Genomic DNA, 22,238 nt, shown 5'->3' with positions numbered 1-22,238 from the left:
ACCACAGGAAGTTGTTGAGGCCAATTCACTAAATATATTCAAAAAGGAGTTAGATGAAGTCCTTACTACTAGGGGGAATCAAGGGGTATGGTGAGAAAGCAGGAATGGGGTACTGAAGTTGCATGTTCAGCCATGAACTCATTGAATGGCGGTGCAGGCTAGAAGGGCCAATGACCTGCTCCTGCACCTATTTTCTATATAGCTTTAAAAAAATTTAATCATGTTGAGGGGTATATGGAGATACTGGGATTATTCTCAGAGATCAAGGGGAGATTTAGTAGGTGTTTAAAATTGAAGTGTTTTGAGTGAGCAGATAAGGAGCAGCTGTTTCAGTGGCAGGTGGGTCCTGACCAGGAAGGAGATGAGAAGAAATCTTGAGTTCTGATCGTGAATGCATTGTCTTAAAGGGAATTGGATAAATACTTGATGGAAAAGAGCAGCAGCGTGGGACTAATTGGATAGCTCTTTCAAAGTGCTGGCACTGTTTGTAGTCCTTGAATATTATCTCCTGAAATGATGTTTTCTTGCATTCAGGTGGGAGAGTAGAGAGTAGCTGTTCCTGATCTTTCAATGCCACTATCTACAGGAGTGAGAACAGGGACTTTATTATTGGGTTTGTGCCTACATGACTCTTGCCCTACAATTGGAAGCAAAACATTACATGTAATAAGCTTCATTAACTAACTCAATAGAAGAGCTCATTTTGTGGAGAATGCTATTCAGAACTAGTTTTTACATAGAATATACTGGCCATTTGGCCCAACTAGTCTGTTTCAACTCCACACAAGTTCCATCTACCTCATCTCTATCCAGTCCCTTTTCTATTTTTTAAAAAAACTATCCAAGGATTAAAGAGCAGTGACCAAGTTAGGTGGGGAAAGAGCGTATCTTTGTTCCAATTCCGTATGCACCAGCAGTCCTTTACCTACCCGATGGTGAATATTGGCAGGCCTCACTGCAAAAAATAAGCTCAAACAGTGACTGCTGCCAACGAACCAGAAGCCTGATGTTTCTGTTTTTTTAAAAAAAGGCTCACTCCCTTCCTGGATTTTAATTTTTTTTTAAACGAACCGGCAACACGCATGTGCAGCCCGCTTTCTAGTTGTCAGCAGTCGCGTCCATTGATAAACTCCTGATATCCAGAGTGCTCATTACTGCCCCCTTTCAAGAGCAGTAATATCCTTCCAATAATTGTTACTAGACCTACCTACCTACACACTGCTCCAAATGGAGTATGCACCACAACCATTTTGATTTTGTATCCTTCTGCTCATGAATCCAGTTTACTCTCATAAAAAGGAAGAAACAATCTTATCGGTGCCCATAAGCATCAAGCCAAAGCGCCCATGCTGGAAGAGCAAGAACAAGGTCTTTGAACCCCATTCGAAAAAAGGGAACCAGTAAATACTTGAATGATCTCTAAGCCACCCATAACTATACACATGGCACTACAGTTTGCCTACACAAGGTACTTTAAGTATTGTACTAGAATATGCTTTAACCATAAATCAGTTGAAGTCTCCAAGTTAAAAGGTACACCAGACAATTTTTTTTTTAAAAAAGGACATTTATTATTTTGTGTTGTAATACTTCACTCCCTTGTTCATTAAACATGAAGACAGGAAACCGCTGGACTACCACATGGCGTTACACTAGCACCAGCTAGTCAGGCAGCATTTAACAGCTAAATCTTGCTACATTTTTTGCAGAATACAAATTAATTAAGCTATTGCCTATTTGGCCAAAAACTAAACTTGAACAACCGTAAACCAAGTTGATCAACCTGATTTGGCTTGAGGAACAAGATATATTGAATAAATCACCATCAGACCAAGTTCAGTTCAAGAACATACAAAAATGTCTAGGAAAACAATGACCATAATTTGTTTTGTAAACTGAAAATACTTGGATTTCTTTACACACTCGGAATAGCAAAACAACATACTAACTTCAGAATGGATTCAAACCTTTTTATTAAACGTAAACTGATCAGTGTCAAATGAAACCTCAGCAATCTATTATTTCTGATGAGGGGAAGTATTGCAGATACCATCCCAATATCAAACGATACTCTACCTCATTGATTTTTAGTTTGACTGATTACAGCACACTGCCGAACTAAATCCCTTTTATTGCGTCATGGCCCACTGATGCGAGTGACCCTTAAAGGTAACTGATTTCCAATATTCCTCCAGATTAAGATTATTAAAAATACAAACAAAATCAATCCACAGATGTGAGCTGCATAAATTGTATTTAAAAAAGATATCTAAATAGTTGTCAACACTGGTTGCTTTGGTATATTGTGAATTTTTAGCAGACGGAGGTTGGAACATTTGTACAATACAAAAGAAAACACATGGTACCTAAATAGTAACCAATCCGAAGAGAGTTTTTCACTTCAGCAACAAAGGAGGGCAACTTCCCGTTAACCAAAATGGATAAACGGCATGTCCAATTCCTCGAGCCAACAAAACGGTATCAACATGGGGAGGCGGCCGGTCTGTATATTGCAAATGGTCACTGCTCAAAATTGTTCTGCATTTCAGGAAAACTGAATCATTCCGTCAACCTTTGAATTTAAGTCACGGCTCCATTGAACTCAAAATTTTGATTTCAAAAATATCTCCTTTTCCCTTTTTGTCTGTAACATAATTAAAAATGTTGACAAGTTCAACTTCTAACCAAAAAATCTAATGGGACAGCATGGTACAATATTAGGCATACATTACAGTGAAAGCAGTGAAATCTAGATCGGAATATTTGGGGCCTCATTCACTTTAACCGAAGACTTATGTCAGTCCAATTTCTTCAAGCACGCTTCGAGGAGTCTCCGCTTCCTGTGGAGGCAAAATTAAACACTTTGGTAATCTAATATAAACACAAATTAAGGAACAAGTGTTGGAGTCAAATGGTGTGTAAGAAAGTGGAAAAAATATAAAAATGACAAAATAAAAAGCAAAGCACTGGAAAAAGATGATGTGCTTGCTGCAGCCATGTCTAAAACAGGAAAAAAAAATGCATTGACCCAGCTTCCTTTTCTAATGTGTTATTTCTCACCATCCCTTTAATGCAATGCAGCATCACAGTGCCTGGTGAAGAGGCATGGCAAGTTTCCACTCTAACTCCCCAGGAGGTATGAAAGGGCAGCCTGCAGTAACATGCCCTCCTAGTTTCCCTCCACTGAGGCAGTGTCTGGCTTTTACTTTGCACTTTCCCCACCCATGACCTGACCGAGATCAATCTCTTCTGATCTCAACCGAGATACCACCATTCCATCCATTGGGACAACAGTACTCTACATCGCACGGCTGTAGTTAAATGAGGTGACAAAAGACCAAGACCTAAAAATTGGTCTCGGGCGGTATGGGATCGGCCGCCCGTTATACACAGCGCTTGGTATTCACTTCCATTAGGTGCAATGATGGAACTGACCAGACGCCGGGTGGCCAATCTCCTACCGCCTGTTTGCACCACTGCCTGAGAGGAATTTCTAACTCCACGACTTTTCAAATGCAGCAACACTTTACAAACACAACGAGTAGGTATTATTCAGAAGGGGCAACACGTTTGGAATTCACAGGCATGTATAATTGCAACTTACTTTGGCATCCTAATTAGGGGTGTGGCAAAAGGATAGAAGAAGAAAAAATGTAAGCATGCTGACGACAGATGGAAAGCATTTTTATCCAGTTACCTACACTGATTAGCATCTCACTGGTGTGATCATTTACTTTATGCCCACAAGTTGAGGGAGGAGTGAGAAGAGAAGGTGAACAAAGAGTGGAGAGAGGGGTTTAACTTTCAGAGTTCTGCACTTCACATGATAGTACAGTGATTGTTATTTTTGCTAACTCAAAGTGACTGCAAGGAAGCCCTACATTTCCCTTTTAACCACTGCACTTTCCTAATTTAATAATTTCAAAAAAAGGCCATATCAATTCCAGTAATTAATACGTCCTTACTATACAGTACAAATGCACACGAGGCCTATACTTGAGAGGTCACTCTGTGACCAGTAACCTTTATTAGCCAGTACTGAAGTGATAAAGGTGGGTGGAGCTTCCCTTTTTATACCTGAAAGTCCAGGTTAGGAGTGTCTCCCACAAGTTCACCACCTAGTGGTCAGTGTTCTCATAGTGTACAACTTAGGTCAGTTTATACATGGGTTACAATGACAGTTGAATACATGACAGTAATAATTTTAATAACCCCAGAAGGAATACTTATTAAAATTATTATAAATGGTGTCAAATAACAGAATCAGGGAATAGTGATAACACTAATTTAATCACTGTCTTCCATTTTATGATTGAATAGCCTTAAGTATGCTTTTAACAAGTGAAATAGTGCAATAGTATTTCCGCATACACAAACAAACAGAGTGCGCATGGGCCAGTGCATTAACATACTACTATGCAACACCAGAGGAACGGACATGGGTTCACGACTGATAATCCATTATGAGCTCCCAACCTCAGTTAGACAGCCTGTGGAGGTATCAAGCAGCTGCCGTGTACTTATACAGCGGAAGTGTTGCCCCAAGTTGCTCTTGCCTATTTACCCAGTTAGTGAATGGTGTGTGCAGCTGAAACAATACTTCAAGGTTGCTTCTTGTACCTTTAAGGTGGCCTATTCTTCCCTGTGGTGACAGAGGTGGACCATGAATAAGAAAACTTGGAAGACAGAATTAAAGATGGGAGTGGAGGTGTTGCAAATAAAATATGAAGTGCCGAGTGGTTCAAGGTACAACCAATGCTGGCACGATTCTAACTAAACATCCAGTGAAAACCACCAAAAATGTTTAAAGCATTAACAAATCCACAAGGTATAAACTGTGTAATGATCTCCACCATGCAATAATTGTCCCGGATCTTTAGCAAGTTGAAATTAAACTAATTAACTCAGCAGCTGCCAAAAGCTCAAGAAAATTAAAGATGCCATGAACAGAGACCTGCTTTATAAATGGATTCAATTAGTGAGTTACAAATATCTCTCTCCCTTTATTCATTTTCAACAGAATTTTTTCTTAAATCAAATAATTCGGAGGTGCAATGCATCTACGCCTTGAATCGGAATGCAGTTTCTATACTGGAAAAGGAGACGGAGCTGATGTTGATGTGTCTGTCAGCTCCCAGGTGCCTAACTCTTGCATAGTTCCATTGGTTCGACTGCCAGTGGGAAGCAGGCACAGCGAACTGTACGCATACGGATTTTAAAACATTTGTGGAATTTCCAAGTGTCATTAATCGGTTCCAAGATAATCACCAAGAAATGTTAAATCCAGCCCATTAGATCACCGGAACGTGACTAACATGGCCCTAATGTGCGACTGGAATGATTCTAATCCAGTAAGAACCAGCGCAATGTATTTTTATCATAGTATCCCCTTCCAAACAATGTTCTTTTGCAATCTCAAAGATGTGGTTTACAAATTTAGGACTCAATGAAGTTGGTGCCAAATGATGTACTTTGGGCCTGTGCTCACTAAGGAAAGTGAGCCTGTCATCTGAGCTATTTTAATCGGGTTCACAAGAATTTTTTTGTTATAAATGGCTTGAAGCAATAAACATGAAGCACTCCAAGCATAAACTATAACCTTATTTCATCAGTAGCCATACTGGACAGAAGACTTGCACGAGGCCTAACCTAACTATACACAGCTCAATGCAGGAAGTCTGCTTAAAGATATCCATATAAACCTCAGGACATACAGACTTTGGGAACAGTTAGAATTCTAGCCATGAAAAAGCTTTGGTATCTTAAACAGGAGCCGGCAGGGCTTTAAACTTGACAATCTTTAATTAATAAAAAGATAACCACACCCTGTTTTTATTAAATAAATTCTGATGTAGAAAGATCGATCAGGATAATCTACCAGGTCAGTTTGGGTAAACACATGGCAGCGCTCTCATTAGAATGCATTCAGACAATTCATCAAGAGATCACACCCTGGCCTGGGTTTCATATTCAGATACAAGAATTTATAAACGTAGGATCATTTAAAACAGCTCTTACTAAAAAAAGATAAAAGTTAGGTGCCAGCATCTAAAACCAAAGCCTGAAATGGTTTGCAAACGAGAAGCAGTGTGGTACCCAGAGTCAAAACAGAAGTTTCAAACTTCCCTCCCAGATGGGCTATGAACAGCTGAATTGGAGCAGTAATGCTCAATAATCTCCGATCATGAAGCCTGATCCTGGATGGCCGTGAAAGTGCAGAAACTATGGAAACTGATGAGTGACTCAGAGACCTTTCAAGCCAGGTAATGGCGATGTTTATAACCACTCTTTCAGCAATACTACCATTTCTAATCAGTAAAACATCTTAAACACACAACAGAACTAGAAGTTTAGATGCATACAAAATATAGCCACAGAAAACAGCATTTGATGCATGCAAGAATGTTTTTATTTATAACATGCCAGAAGCGTGCACTTTATAGAACATAAGCAAGCTATTACTTACAATCACAAAAAAGCATTAACAATTTCAGTCAGCTTAATGCAACACAAGCCAAAACCAATCACAGCAGGGTGCAGACAGAAGCAAACATCAGTTAGTGTAAAATATATACTTTTTAAAAAAAGGTTGAACTTTGAAAACAGAAGAATTGCTCCCTGAAATGTGTGTCTGTACATCAGACTGGAATATTACCTTGTCTAAAGGAACTCTTCCCCACCCCACCAAAATGAACAGCTCTACTTGGGTCCCACATGAAACTATCAATCCAATATAGAGAGTGCAGACACATGCTGTTAAATAGAACTCATTTCTGAAACACCATCAATTCAAACACATGTACACTGGCAATAATCATATGCTTCACTCAGGATCTGAAGCACCGCCACAGTCAAGTGATAATTAACAGACTTGCTTGTATCGATATCAACTCGTCTGATAATTTACATCCATCAGTGACTACTGAAGTGGTGAGATTTAGTACAGATTCATTGTACAGATTTCAAACCACAAATGTCAACAAACTGATTGTGAGATTCCCTCCCACTTACATGGTTACAGAAACAGTTAGAACTAGAGCATACTTGTGGGAGTACGATAGGGTAACGGTTACGTTTCCAACTTCACAGGTTATGGGGCTTGCCCGAGAAAGGCAAGCATAATCCGCACAGGAAGATATTATAGACCAATTGTGTACCACGAAGACCGGAAGCAACTAGTGTCGCCTGGGGAAAGCAACTGTCTCGGGCACAATTTGAAAGGCAATAATTTCTCTTGAATTGATTTGCCACAGATTTAATTCATTTGGGACAAAGTTATCCAGATTATTTCTACCCCTGGGTAGCAACTTCAATTCAATGCACATTCCAGCTTCTAGTACACAAAAGGTACGGTTAAGTTTACATTGGAATAGAGTGACATTGCCTTCAAAGCTTCCAAAAGGAAAAAGAATTGCAATTAAAGCTGCTTAAAGCTACTTAATACTGCAATAAATATTGTTGAGTACCGCAAATACAAGTTAACATCTCAAACAAAACAAGCAGATGTATGCATTAGGCCACAGTAATGTTGCCTGTTGCCCAGACACAATGATCCCCATTTCTGGGAAATTTGATTTTGATACCTTTTCCCAGGTCAGGTCCAAATTAATGGTATTTTGCACAAAAACAGCACACAATTTTTTTTTTTGGGGGGGGAGGGGGGGTTTAAGGAAGAAAGAGCTCAGCTTCTAAGTCACTGCTTCAACAGGATCCGTCATTACAAACACCTCCAACAAGTAGAAATGCTCAAGTTTGGTGTAAAATTTGGGTCAGAAGAGACGAGGGAAGATGGAGTGCGACCCAAGCTATACTGCTGCAGTGACATATTCTCACCAGTCCATATTACTGCAGCTCGAGAACTGATCGCATTCCCTCTGTCTTCGCTGCTCGACAATATGCTGGTTAGCCTCAGACCTAGTCCTTACTCATCTATCTGTAGTCCTGATCCATCTTGTGACCTAATCTCTGATCGCATTCCCAGCCGACCATATTGATAAAGTGGAGAAGATAAAGAGAGGGGGTGGGTAAAAACTATAAATTAGATCAGGAACGCAAAAAAAAAAAGAGTAAAACAAACTAAAATTACACAAAATAGACCGACAGGCAGTAAAATATAGTATCCCCGCCGTTAAAACATAATATGCTGCCCATCTCTGTGCATTAGCCAATAAAATGGTCAAATTGTTACAGGCTTAGAGCCATCAGAGAAGTTACATTATTAAAACTTAAACTGTGCAATCCGAATGGAATAGTAGGGTTCCTAATGACTGAAGCCAACCAACAATAGAATGCACATGGAAAATACCTCCAACTGATAACACTCCAGCACCTTGCCAGTCTGAGGCCAGCATACCTACACCATTAAGTAGACGAAAACCTTTGTTGGGTGAAACGGGACACACCGATATTCCTGCCTTCCCAATTCTGAACACTTGTATGTATGTGGAGGCCTAATACATAGACACCATGGCACTCAGGAGTTTGAGGGAACTGGAGTATCAATCACTGCCAAAACAGTGTTGCTGGAGAAGCAGTTGTTTCACAGATCTAATACTGTCATTATGGTAACAGAAACTCTTTGCATTGGCACTAAGCTACCTTGCACTGTTGGATGGCACTGGGAGGAATTCCAGAGTGGTGACAAACAGGAACAGATACCCACATCTCTTATTTGGCGATGCTATGACATCATGAGAACACAAAATGATCACAGCAAGACAAAAAACAATTCTACGCTTTTTTTCTGGGAAAGCCACAGTTATGAAAAAATTAACTCTGGTAAAAGTCATCTTTTGCCTCCCTTGTGATATTCTGAACCTACCCGTGGGAAATAAGTGAGCATGGTGTGCATTAACTCCATCAAATCTGCTAAGCATCTCCTCCAACATCCACATGGGGAAGAGGCAAAGAGCCACGGCACAATACAGAGGGTCGATTGCACAATGATTGCAAATCACAATCGGATGGAATTGAGGAGCCAGCAGGCCAGGCGCTGGGGCTTTCCATCAACATTTAACCCCAGGCCACAAGCTACTTATGGCCAGGAAAGAATGGCAGTCAGAAGTTTGCAACTGAACTGAATATTTCAACCCACTGGAGCTAGAGAATAAAATGGATTTAACAAATCTAAATAAAAGCAGTTCTTTTCTTCAGCTAGTAGGTTAGGCGAAAACCCAAAAAGCGGGGGGGCAATTGATTGAACAAGGTTACATATATTAACAGCAAAGCAGTAACTAGTTACTTTTCTGTGCTCCAGATCACCAATCAGTGGCGATCCCGTCTGACCAATTTGCTATATAACCGAAGGCTGAAGCTGATAGCTGTACTTACTTGTTGTCGATTACCAAATTCTGCAGGCTGCTCTATGGACCATTGCAAATGTTATCAAAACGATGCATCTATATGCATGGGACTATTTTTCTAAAGTTAATGTAAATTCAGAGTTACATAACCATACAGATTTCACATGTAACAAAGCTTGACAGCCCAATATAGCAGTAGCAGACCTGCTTGATGCACATTAAAAAGCGGCAGGAAAGCTACCCGAGACAGATCACATGTCCTTAACAAGGCCACTGAATCCAACGCAATTACGATTAGAAGGATTACACAGAACAAGATCTAAATGAACAGAGCAGAGACATAAATTGCTTGTATAAGCATACTAGACTGCTAGAACACAAGAGCAGAGCAGTGATATTCCGGTTACATTGAGTTATTTGCATTACGTTCAAATGAACAGCTTCACACAGCCCAGGACAGCATTCCACAGTAAAGCAGCCATCGTCACCTCCTCTGAGTCACCACGCAAGATGAGCCAAGCCATTAGTATATGGGAACATTAAAATATTCGTGGCGTGGCTACAGAGGGAGAAAAGAAATAAAAGGCCAACATTGTAAAGAGCATGCAGATCTTATTAACACGGTGATGACTGTGGGATGAAATTCAGTGTCAGTATAAAAATATAACACTTATGGATGTTAAAATCCTGGTCCACCCATACAGAATGAATTCTTTCAATGCTGAAGCCTGTCACCATGATTTCAAATCAGAAAGCAAAATGCAGAGTGTTAACAAATAACAGCATGCTGAAACAAGGGTGCTGCTTCATTAAAAATACATTCTACAGACACAGCTTACATTGGTTAGTGTGGAGCAAACCACCAACAGATAGAATTGATTAAGCAGTTACTGGGTATGTTCACATATCAAAAACATTGATTGAAAGGTACAATGTGTTTGAATGGCAAAAGGAAGACTGGGGAAAGGTAAACGATATCTTAATATCCTTCACCATAGCAGGATTGCATCGTGCCAATTGCAAAGTATCTTCTCAAACAGCTTTGCCCACTAACACAACTTGTCAATTCAAGATAATATTGGTAACAAACTCCATACTAACCTCCCACAGAGAGAGAGAGACTGCCAATACTGGAAATCAATTTAATAAATAGAAAACACTGGAAATATAAAGCTGCTCCATCATAAGGAGGAGATGGGCTTTGGCCTTAGACTCTCCCTGAAGTCTACACATTAAATGTTTACCCATCTATTCTCTTTGTACAAAGAACACACAAAATACACTCCGATCTCTCAGCATCTATAAAGAGAAATGATGTGCAAGGATCTATACAAATGCATGAATCAGTGGATATTCAGCAGATTTGGTTCTTACATTACAGTACAAGGATCGCACACATTAAGGCCCAATAATACAACTGCATTCTCGTTTTAGGACTAAAATGGTAAATGTTCCAGCAATCCATGCTGATTTCGGACACACATTTTGTACTAGCTACAGTCTCCTCATAATGCTTAATTTTTAAAGGTAAAACTACTCATTTCTAATGAAATTTCCCAACAAGATGGGACAATTTGTTCAAGCACCTATGGCCCCATTCCCCTCGTCCCACTTTTCATCCTTCGATACATTCATTTGTAAAATCAGCTGGAGTTACTGCATTCTTGGGTATTTCAAGAACTGAAATCTTATCCAATTACAATAATCAAGAAACAAATTTCCTGTCGTTTGAGCCCTTGCCTCAGCTCATCTGCTGCTGAAACCTTCATCCATGCCTGTGTTACCTCTAGACTTGACAATTCCAATGCACTCCTGGCTGGTTTCCCACATTCTACCCTACGTAAACTTGTTGATCCAAACCTCGGCTGCCCGTGTCCTAACTTGCACCAAGTCCCGCTCACCCATCACCACTGTGCTCGCTGACCTACATTGGCTCCCGGTTAAGCAACGCCTCAGTTTCAAAATTCTCATCCTTGTTTACAAATCCCTCCAGGGCCTCGACTCTCCCTATCTCTGTAATCCCCTCCAGCCCCACAAACCCTCGAGATGTCTTCGCTCCTCTAATTCTGTTTTCCTGAGCATCCCTGATTATAATCGCTCCACCATTGGTGGCCGTGCCTTCTGTTGCCTGGGTCCCAAGCTCTGGAACTCCCTCCCTAAACCTCTCCGCCTCTCTCTCCTCCTGTAAGACACACCTTACAACCTACTTCTTTGACCAAGTTTAATTTCTCCTTATGTGGCTCGACGTCAATTGTTTGTCGCATAACACTCCTGTGAAGCGCCCTGGGTCGTTTCACATCATCAAAGGCGTTATGTAAATATAAGTTGTTGTTATAGCACATATATACCACCTTCATACTACAGGACATCTTCAGCAGAAGGTCAGCAGTAACAGCCAAGTCCCACAGCCATTTATGAAGAGCAGTTTTGAATCAGCCCATCTTGTTCTAAGACAGGTGCACATGCACAAGCTTGTATATATACTTTTATGTTTTGAAGTAGTAATTTCCAAGAGGGAGGGGTCCAGGGGAGAGAGAAAACAGGCAGGGGACTGGGGGAAAGTAAAGGAAGGGGTCGGAGGGTGGCGGAAAAGAGAGAAAAGAGAGACAGGGAGCCGGGGGAAAGTAAAGGAAGGGGTCGGGGTGGGGGAAGAGAAGAGGGAAGGGACAAGAGAGAAGGGGCAAGGGGAGAGAGAGCGAGGGGGAGAGAGAGCGAGAGCGAGAGAGAGCGCGCGAGAAGGGGCTGGAGGTGGAAGTTTTGAGAGAAAGATAGAGGACAAGAATATAAAACTATTAATAATGTCCTTTGAATATTTAAACATTGCTTAATAGGTAAAAATGGTGTTGATGTAAACTCATTAACAAAATGGCATTTTCCTTTTACCAAAGTACTGTACAATATTCCTAATATGTATTAGTATTCCAATACATCTTGTAATTATTACAGAATTCCAAGCTTGTGTTGCTTCTACAAATGACTGTTGTCCAATGTTCCACCAGGACAGACGTTTGTTAGCGGGAGATGTGCCGCTTTGAACAAAGAAAGCGATGCACAGATCAATGGTCTAAAATCTCCTGTAATATGGAAGCATGTGGTATCCTCGGGCAGTGTCTGCAGCATCACGTGTGCTGTGCCTGGGTCAAGAGAGATTAACCACACGCTTCACACTTCAACACCGGCAAAATTAAAAACAAACAAGCTATGAAAAACTGCAACTTTAAAATGCAGGAGCATTTCAGCTTTCTGTTTTATTAGGAATTAAAAGTAATACATACCTGTTCAGCAGCTCAAGTTGGGGAACCTCCACAGCACCATTCTTCAGTTTGGAGGACTTGTATGCCCTGGCGATCAACCAGCTAGCGGAGACTGGCAATTCACCATGGTCATTGGTTGGTGCAAGACTTGGCAAACGTGATTAATGGAGAAGTAATGTCTTATTTTGTATTTATTTTAAGGAAAAGGGTTTAGAAGTCAATCACTGAAGGATGAGAGTCAATGTGAAGTTGTTATTCACAAATTTGATCATGATATGGGATTGATCACAAAGGCCCTGGACTATAACTGAAGTAGGTTGTCTCATCAACTTCACACAGCTTTGATGGGGTAACATCTGTAATGCTGTTTGGCGTCAAAAGATTATCAATACATCAATGGGGCTGGTCGGAAGGGTTATAGTCAATACTGAAGAGGACTGTGCCAAAATACAAGACGACGATAATCTTGCAGAATGGGCATGTAAATGGTAAATGAATTTCAATGTAGGTAAGTGTAAGGTGCTACATTTTGGTAGAAAGAATAAGGAGGCCACAACCTCCTTGGAAAAGAAGTCTAAAGGGATCTAGGTATAGATTCACAAATTACTATCTATGCAGGTTAACAAGGCCATAAATAATGCAAACACAGCACTGGGGTTCATTTCTAGTGGGATAGAATTGAAAAGCATAGAAGTTATCTTAAACTTATACTGAACCTTGGTTAGACCACACTTGGGAGTACTGTGAACAATTCTGGACTCCGTGTTATAAAAGGATATAGAGGCACTGGATAAGGTGCAAAATAGATTTACAGGATTATACCGGAACTGAGAGGTTATACCCATCAGGAACTGAGGGGTTATACCCATCAGGAACTGAGAGGTTATACCCATCAGGAACTGAGAGGTTATACCCATCAGGAACTGAGGGGTTATACCCATCAGGAACTGAGAGGTTATACCCATCAGGAACTGAGAGGTTATACCCATCAGGAACTGAGAGGTTATACCCATCAGGAACTGAGAGGTTATACCCATCAGGAACTGAGAGGTTATACCCATCAGGAACTGAGAGGTTATACCCATCAGGAAAGACTGAAAGGTCTGGCGTTCTTTTCTCTAGAAACGAGAAGGCTGAGGAGTGACCTGATTGGTCTTTAAAATGATGAAGGGGTTTGATAGGGTCGATGTAGAGAAGATGTTTCCACTTTTCCACTCAAAACGAATGGCCATTAATATAAGACAGTCACTAATAAATCCAATAGGATATTCAGGAGAAACTCTTTACCCAGAGAGTGGTGAGAATCGGGAACTTGCTACCACAGGGAGGGGTTGAAGTGAATAGCATAGATGCATTAGAGAGCACAAGGAAGAAAGGAGTAAGGATATGTTGATGGGGTTAGATGAAGTAGGGTTGGACAGGATGCATGTGGAGCATAAACACTGACATAGACCAGCTATTTCTGTGCTGTAAGTTCTATGTAAAAATGTGCAGAGAGCAAGGATGAATTCAGGACTTAGGGCTCTAACTTATGAAGACTCAACCAACTAAACTTATTTTCGTTAAAGGAAATGAATGGGCTGTAAAATACGGAGATGTAGAGGCACAAATACAAAAAGGCCCAAGCCTCAAGCAGATGTCCTTCCCCTGACCCCACCAGCATTAGCAACAGATCAGCTGCAAACATGTTAACACTGTCCTTTAATTTAAACAAAATCTGGTAAAATATCTGGTTGGGAATGGGATTGAAGGTTATAAGTAACTCCGGCAATTCACAGAAACATGAGCAGAGCGATGCAATTCGATGCGCAACCAGTAACGACCTCAGAATACCATGTTATGAAGAGAATTAGTCTTTTCAGTTAGTGTAACCCAGTGATCCTGGTTGTACAGGTAAATATTCCATGGAGTACGATGGACTGTGTGCTATTGGGCGATGAGGCTGTCTGTGGAAAGCAGCTAGCTAAACTTGGATTGTAGGGCGTATAAATGTAAATTGATATGGACAAGTTTTGCTTTGTGGGAGAACAGAACTGTGCTTTAGGTGACTAGGTTCTATGATAGGGTAGACTGTGCATGAGCCCCAGAAGAAACAAACTTTGACCTTAATGGGGTCTTTTGTGCCTTCTAATGTCCAATCATGCCATGGCTGTACACAAATAAAGTAGATTATTCACTGGGGGGGGGGGGGAAAGAGAGAGAGAGAGAGAGAGAGAGAGATTGCACTCCATATTCCAGCCATACCTACTTCTACTGCACAAAGCCAAAATATGCCAGTGCAACCTTGACTTCAAAGATTACATAAAATATCGACAAGCTCGTCAACAAAACCTACACTTTCAATGATGAGGGCATCCTCTTCAGCACACAAGACAGTGATTTACCATTCAGAAGGATTACATAGTGGCGTTAAGTAAGGAAACATTTTGTAAATAATTTCACCTGCCACATCTGTGCACACTTTAATAAAAAAAGGGAGGAAATTAAAGATCTCAGCAGATATTCCTTTCAAAATCAAGAAACCACGGATTCTGCAAAGGAAGAATTATCCTAGAGATTACTTACCTGCCTCCTGTCATCGCCAATATCCCCAACCGATGGTGCAGGATCTCACTCCCCACCTCTCCATTTTAGGGAGGTATTTATTTCTTCAACACTCGAACAAAATGCCAAATGGTTTAAAACTATATTTTAAACCTAACCGCACAGCATCACCTTAAGCACCAGCATTCAAAGAGATGACAGATCTTCTGTAAGATCTTCTACGCAGAGTGTCAGACCATGGATTTTGATGCACTAGTGTTACATTACCAGCATGTTAAACAGAAGATAGAACGGAGGTTTAACAAAGAAGCCTGCTGCAAGTTAAGCATTGCTGTTTTAACAATGTTAGCTTTAAACAACAGGAGCAGCAACAAGGCACCACGTCATTGCAATCATGCAAATTCCAATTAGGATAAACCCCATCACCAATCTGCTTCAGTTCAAAGTATGTTTGTTCCAACCTTTCCCTACCACATCAGGCAATTTAGCGATTAATGCCACGGAGGTTCTGAAAACGTGCATCATTCATTATGCTCCCAAATTATACCCATGCCACTCAAATGGGAAAATAGTTACCAATGGTCTGGATGGGGAGTCATAACAGGCCAATAGCCTAAGATTTCTCTCAATCATAAGATATCGTCAGCTGACAAACTTCCCCAGTCTTCATTTTGGTTCTAAAACACAAAATTAAGCAGCATGTGAGAATTTTTGGTTTCCCTCCAGCATTTCTCCGGAACAGGAGCACCGTTATCAACAAGACAGAACAATCTCATACAATTATACATCATGCAGCACATTGTTTCTTTAGTAACAATCCTGCACACTGGTCATAGGTAGAATAATCAGCAAGCTGTTATTTCACATTAGTGCAAGGAAGACCAGGACATGAAATAAGTAGCTGAAGTACTACTGTATAAAGCCATTTTCAAGACATAAAGCAATTGCTTTATTCAAAGTTGAAATCTTGTACCATAATTGAAAACTACTGCCAAATGTAGTAGTGTGCAAGTACTTTGATGTGGCACATATAGCTTCAAAATTGTTGTTTCAGAGAAGGCAGTGTCTTATTTCATGGCCTGTGTATGCTACAGCAATAATTGGAATTAAAATCTGGGCTCGAAAAAATGTGCATCTCAACTCTGAGCACAAATACTGCACAAATCAGTAATTATTTGTGAATAGTCCAAGTCGAGCACACGAGTGATTGATGCACAACTGGGGCAGGACCCACAGCTTTATTACAAACACAGTCATTGAGAAAACAAAACTAGTTCAAAAAAAGACAAAAGGATTAAAATGCTCTGTGCAACATCATTTCCCGATTTCATCAATCTGATCTTATGCATGCAATAATTAGCATATAATCAGAATGCACAAATACAAAACTATTCAAATTAAAAGACTTGCATTTATATAGCGCCTTTCACAACCACCAGACATCCCAAAGCACTTTACAGCCAATGAAGTACTTTTGAAATGTAGTCACAATGTTGTAATGTGAAAAACGCAGTAGCAAACTCCCACAAACAGCAATGTGATAATGACTAGATAATGGGCCCAAGTTTCCACACGTTCCTAGAACGGCGTAGTCCCGACCTGGACGCCCGTTTTTCGCGCTACAAAGTGCGCCTAAAAAAATCCTCGGTATTCTCCACCTACCTGCAGGTCCTCTGGCCCTCGGCGCAGCCAGCACGAGCTGTGGGGCGGCGGAGCCAGGTCCCTGCACTGAAAACAGTGCCGGGACCTCTGCACATGCGCACTACAGTGGGCACGCAAGTGCAGTAGCTCCAGGCGCCGAACTGTGTGGGAGGGGCCCGAAGCACGCAGCCCCTAGCCCTGGCTGAATGGCCTCACTGGGGCTGCGTGAATAAGGCTCCTCCCACGGCCAGCTCTTGCTTCCCCCCCCCCCCTGCCTCCGGACCAGACCCGACACCTGCTCCCACCCCCCCGACCCGCGCTCCTGTTCCCGCTCCCCGAATGGACCCGACCCAACCCGCGCTCCTGTTCCCGCTCCCCACCCCCCCGATTGGACCAGACCCGACCCGCGCTCCTGTTCCCGCTCCCCGCCCCCCCCGATTGGACCAGACCCGACCCGCGCTCCTGTTCCCGCTCCCCGCCCTCCCGACTGGACCCGACCCGACCTCCTGTTCCCGCTCCCCGCCCACCCCCGACCCGCGCTCCCCCCCTCCCCCTCTACCCCCTCCCCCCCCCACCCTCCCCCTCTACCCCCTCCCTCTACCCCCTCCCCCCCGAACCCCTCCCCCCCTCTCTTCTCTCCCCTCTCTTCTCTCCCCTCTCTTCTCTCCCCTCTCTTCTCTCCCCTCTCTTCTCTCCCCTCTCTTCTCTCCCCTCTCTCCTCTCCCCTCTCTCCTCTCCCCTCTCTCCTCTCCCCTCTCTCCTCTCCCCTCTCTCCTCTCCCCTCTCTCCTCTCCCCTCTCTCCTCTCCCCTCTCTCCTCTCCCCTCTCTCCTCTCCCCTCTCTCCTCTCCCCTCTCTCCTCTCCCCTCTCTCCTCTCCCCTCTCTCCTCTCTCCTCTCTCCTCTCTCCTCTCTCCTCTCCCCTCTCTCCTCTCCCCTCTCTCCTCTCCCCTCTCTCCTCTCCCCTCTCTCCTCTCCCCTCTCTCCTCTCCCCTCTCTCCTCTCCCCTCTCTCCTCTCTCCTCTCCCCTCCCCCCTCCCCCCTCCCCCCTCCCCCTCCCCTCCCCCTCCACCTGTAAATCTGGTGCTGGGGACGGGCCTTTCTCGGGCCGGCCCGTTCAGCCTTCGGTCCCGAAAGGCCTGCCTGAAGCACTTTCACACAGGTAGGAAGATGGTTTATTTAATCTTTTCTTTGCTTATAAATGTTTATTCAGGTTGGATTTATTTGTATAATATTTGTATAAGTATAAATAAGGATTTATTATAGAATTTAATTACTTCCCTCCCCCCCCACCTCGTTCTGGACGCCTAATTTGTAACCTGTGCCTGATTTTTTTTAATGTGTAGAACAGGTTTTTTCAGTTCAACAAAAATCTTCACTTGCTCCATTCTACTTTAGTTTGGAGTACGTTTTCACTGTGGAAACTTTCAAATCAGGCGTCAGTGGCCGGACACGCCCCCTTTTGAAGAAAAAATTCTGTTCCAAAGTAGAACTGTTCTACCTGACTAGAACTGCAGAAAAAAAAATGTGGAGAATTGCGATTTCTAAGATAGTCCGTTCTCCACCAGTTGCTCCTAAAAATCAGGCGCAAATCATGTGGAAACTTGGGCCCAATGTGTTTTATTTTAGTGATATTGACATCGGGATAAATATTGGCCAGGTCACCAGGGATAACGTCCCTGCTCTTCTTCGAAATAGGTGGATGTAATAGATCCCATGGCACTGAAAGAGCAGATGTATCATCGGTTTAACGTCTCAACTGAAAGACGGCACCTCCGACAGTGCAGCACTCCCTCAGCGCTGCACAGGAGTGTCAGCCTAGATTTTTGTGCTCAAGTCCCTGGAGTGGGACTTGAACTCACAACCTGCTGACTCAGAAATTAGGAAGCGATGTGTTAATAGTGCATTGATCCTTTTGGAGGATGTGGCAATAACAAAAGTAGGAAACATTGGGCTGGGTCATCACAAGATGAAAGTTATGCTGCCAAATAGTTCATCTAAACTTAACACTACATCACCATGCAAAACATCTGAAACCAGCTGTTTTTTCATATTTCATTGCATAAAAAGAATATACAGATAGGTCCATCAGTAGTGCATTGCATCTGGCTATCTTTGCTAAAGGTGACATCTCAATCATCTAATATCTAATCAATAGGATAACACACTTCACACTAAGTGGAAAAAAAATGTTGCCCAGGCAAAATCAGGATGTCTAGAAATTGTATCAGCTCAAACTTTTTGCATGCAGTATTTCAAGATTAAACATTGGCAAGAGTCACTGAAAGCTCAAGTCATATCCCAGGTGGAGTCTCAGTCCAGAAATCAAGTGGGGAAAAAAACAGCAATATGAAAACACTGCAAATTTAAGCAAACAAAAGTGATCCCACAGACCCAAGAAATTTGCAGCTTTAAAGAACACACAGAGATAGGTAGTGTGTGTCAGATGCCACAGGCCGGGTGTGGGAAATAGAAACATTCACACCACTGCTACCGTACTTAAAGTAAGGTGCAGAGATCTATTCTGCATCTAGACATGCTCTGGAACAGCAGGGACTCGCTAACAGCTAAAGATCCACACACACCAAACAATAGAAATCGTTCTCGCCCCTCCCACACTCCCCAAGGCCACAACTAGTGAATGGTTCTTTTCTGCCCTGGTATCCTGGCTTGGCTGAACCAGCTCCTATTCCCTGCTGCTTACATGTTGGCCTCTCCTGCTGACCGGTGTTTCTCCTTCCCCCCCCCCCCCCAGTGAGGCTCTCGGACTGACCGGTGTTACTGGGACCCCCCCCCCCCAGTGAGGCTCTCGACTGACCGGTGTTACTGGGACCCCCCCCCAGTGAGGCTCTCGGACTGACCGGTGTTACTGGGACCCCCCCCCCCCCAGTGAGGCTCTCGACTGACCGGTGTTACTGGGACCCCCCCCAGTGAGGCTCTCGGACTGACCGGTGTTACTGGGACCCCCCCCAGTGAAGCTCTCGGACTGACCGGTGTTACTGGGACCCCCCCCAGTGAGACTCTCGGACTGACCGGTGTTACTGGGACCCCCCCCAGTGAGACTCTCGGACTGACCGGTGTTACTGGGACCGATGCGTCCCCCAGCGAGGCTGTCCTGCAGATTTCCACTAACAGCGTTTTTACATTTTCTGGGTTGTATCCCAATTGATTCAAAAATGATGGTATCGCATTAGTTTAAATGAACCAATCAGAAAGCAGCCTTTGCTAAACAGAGGCCCAGGGAGTTCAAACTGCGCAGCCAAGTGTCCCTGTTGCAGAAGTTCCCAATGTTACGACTAAGCTCAAAGGTAACAGACAGAAGGAGCTCGCGTTAGGCGCATACCATCGCTACACGTGGCCTGTGAGAATGAATGCCGAGTTCCCTCACTGGTCCCCAGGGCCGTGTCTGCACAGTTCATTCTGTGGTAAGTATGAGCAGCAGGGAGAGGATGACCTACAACTACAGGGGTAGGAAGCCATTTATAAAAACAAATCGAATTATTGTTAAATAGCTATTTTGTTAGCACAGTACAAGAGAGAATATAAATCAAAAACTGTGCTAATATAGCACCATTTTAGGACAGGTACCATAATTAATATCCATCAGTCCACCACATGCGGAACATGTGTAGGACAAAACGTGAAACCGTAACAACAGAAAACCAATGCTGAAATATTGCCATTTGCTGGTGATGTGCGTCTTGGCAATTTTTAAATAAATATAGATACACTTTGAATCAAAGGCAGTTCATTTATCCAGACTAAACACTCAATGCAATAGTTTGGATACATGCTAGTCTGAAAATAGAGATAGATGGGTGTGACAGCAACTAGGGAATAAAGACCCATTAATTAGGATTCAAATATGAAAGTTAGGTTTTTTCAAATCTACAATGGAAAAGGCAGATGATATAATCTGCTGTTAACAGTCAGTACTACACCGCTCTAACCAAGCTGGACATTCCTCTTTGTGAAGAATAAAAGGGCTCACTGATCGACTATGCTGCCGTCGGAAGTTACCGACAGATGGCACACACTTCCTTACCACCAAGGTGATGGGGCGGAGAAGCAAATGGCCAGCCACCCTAAAGAATGTACACCTCAGAGCTGGTTATAGAGCTGTCATTGTGTGAGAGGTTCTCAAAGCTCAACCTCAGGGCAAGGTAGTGTGGGGAAAGAACTGCAGCTAATCGCATGCTCTTTTCCCCTTTCTCTTTCCTTGCCTTCCCTCTCTCTTTAATCACAGCCTGGACTCTACTGTGCCAGAATTCAGGCACTGCTCGTCTGCCCATGGCCTCAAGTGGAAACCAGAGAATGGAGCTTGTGATAGCACACAGATTGATACAGCCCAACTCAGCTCATCCATCTTAAAAACTCACAGGAACTGATGTGCAGAGATTATAGCTTGGAGAATGATTTTAATAGTTACTGACTGCACCAGTTCAAGTTAATTAAAAACTAATTGGCTCAGAAACCAGGGAGAGAGTGAGCTACAAAAGGAGATGACCTGTAAACATAGGGAGGGGACCAGTTAGCCCCTCGAGCCTGTTTCACTATTCAATGAGATCATGGCTGATCTGTGACCCATCTCCATATAACCACATTTGCCCCATATCCCTTAATAACTTTGGTTAACATAAATCTATCTCAGATTTTAAAATGCATAACTGTGACAGAGAGTTTAGACTTCTAGCACTATGGTAACCGGAGGAAAGGACCGAGCACTTTCCATGAGCTCGAACAGAAGTTCGGGTGAGATCAGCAACCCAACCAGTGACCTTCCTAATGCATCGAACTCGCGGCCACACCAGGGCAGTGCATTTACCCATGGAGCTATTCTTAACGCACATCAGTGTCATCTTACCTTTTGTTTCCTCCATCATTTCACTCATCTCTGAACTGGGCTCAGAATTATTGACAGAGGTTGCAATGTCAACTGATACAATTCACAAGCAGTTTGATAAACAGCCAACATTAAACCTCTGCCTTGAATTTATGCCATGAAAGACCACAAGATGGCAGTTATCACAGAATATCCACTGCATTGGTCTTATGCACAAACACAAGCTTTCAGTTCATTGAGGCCAATACCAGGAACTACATTTTTTGAGTCTTGGATTTGCAGTAAATACTAAATGTAAGTAGACTTAAAAGTAGTGATTATTCATCTATTCTAGGGCAAGTACATTGTAATTGTCAGAGAATGGGTGAAATATGAAACTACGTATTAAATTTGTTTATAGTTAGAATAGAAGAGATTTACATCTTGAAACCTTAATGGGTCACTAGGTTAGAGGAACCCAGGACGATTGCAAATGGTGGCAGGATGATGAAATTCAAATTTAAATGATAGTGTGTCACTTCACTCAGCACTCTCCCCATACATGAATTCCTTCAACTTCCCACGTCAACATTCCTACAAAGACAGATCAGAATTTCCCTGTATTTGGGCAGCTCTAGTTAATATGCCCATGGTTACCTCACTCACTGATTTTATAC

General features: G+C 42.6%; 1 protein-coding gene across 6 annotated transcripts in view; it reads right to left on the bottom strand.

Annotated features, from left to right (window-relative positions):
- Window positions 1-1,956: 1,956 nt before the first annotated feature.
- ap1s2 (adaptor related protein complex 1 subunit sigma 2) overlaps window positions 1,957-22,238 on the bottom strand; it is a 39,888-nt gene continuing 19,606 nt past the window's right edge. For 3 of the 6 annotated variants that reach the window (XM_070894204.1, XM_070894205.1, XM_070894202.1), the window contains exon 5: window positions 1,957-2,840. In XM_070894204.1, the coding sequence (XP_070750305.1) occupies window positions 2,793-2,840 (48 nt within the window). In that variant the 3' untranslated portion in view covers window positions 1,957-2,792. Of the gene's footprint in view, window positions 2,841-6,365; window positions 9,862-15,676; window positions 15,778-22,238 lie in introns of those variants that run through there. The other 3 variants (XR_011595913.1, XR_011595914.1, XM_070894203.1) reach the window with 3 other exon arrangements.

The sequence above is a fragment of the Pristiophorus japonicus genome, chromosome 11, assembly GCF_044704955.1.
Source record: "Pristiophorus japonicus isolate sPriJap1 chromosome 11, sPriJap1.hap1, whole genome shotgun sequence".
NCBI lineage: Eukaryota > Metazoa > Chordata > Chondrichthyes > Pristiophoridae > Pristiophorus > Pristiophorus japonicus.
The sequence above is the reverse complement of the archived record's forward strand: the minus strand, read 5'-3'. Positions and strand labels throughout refer to the sequence as shown.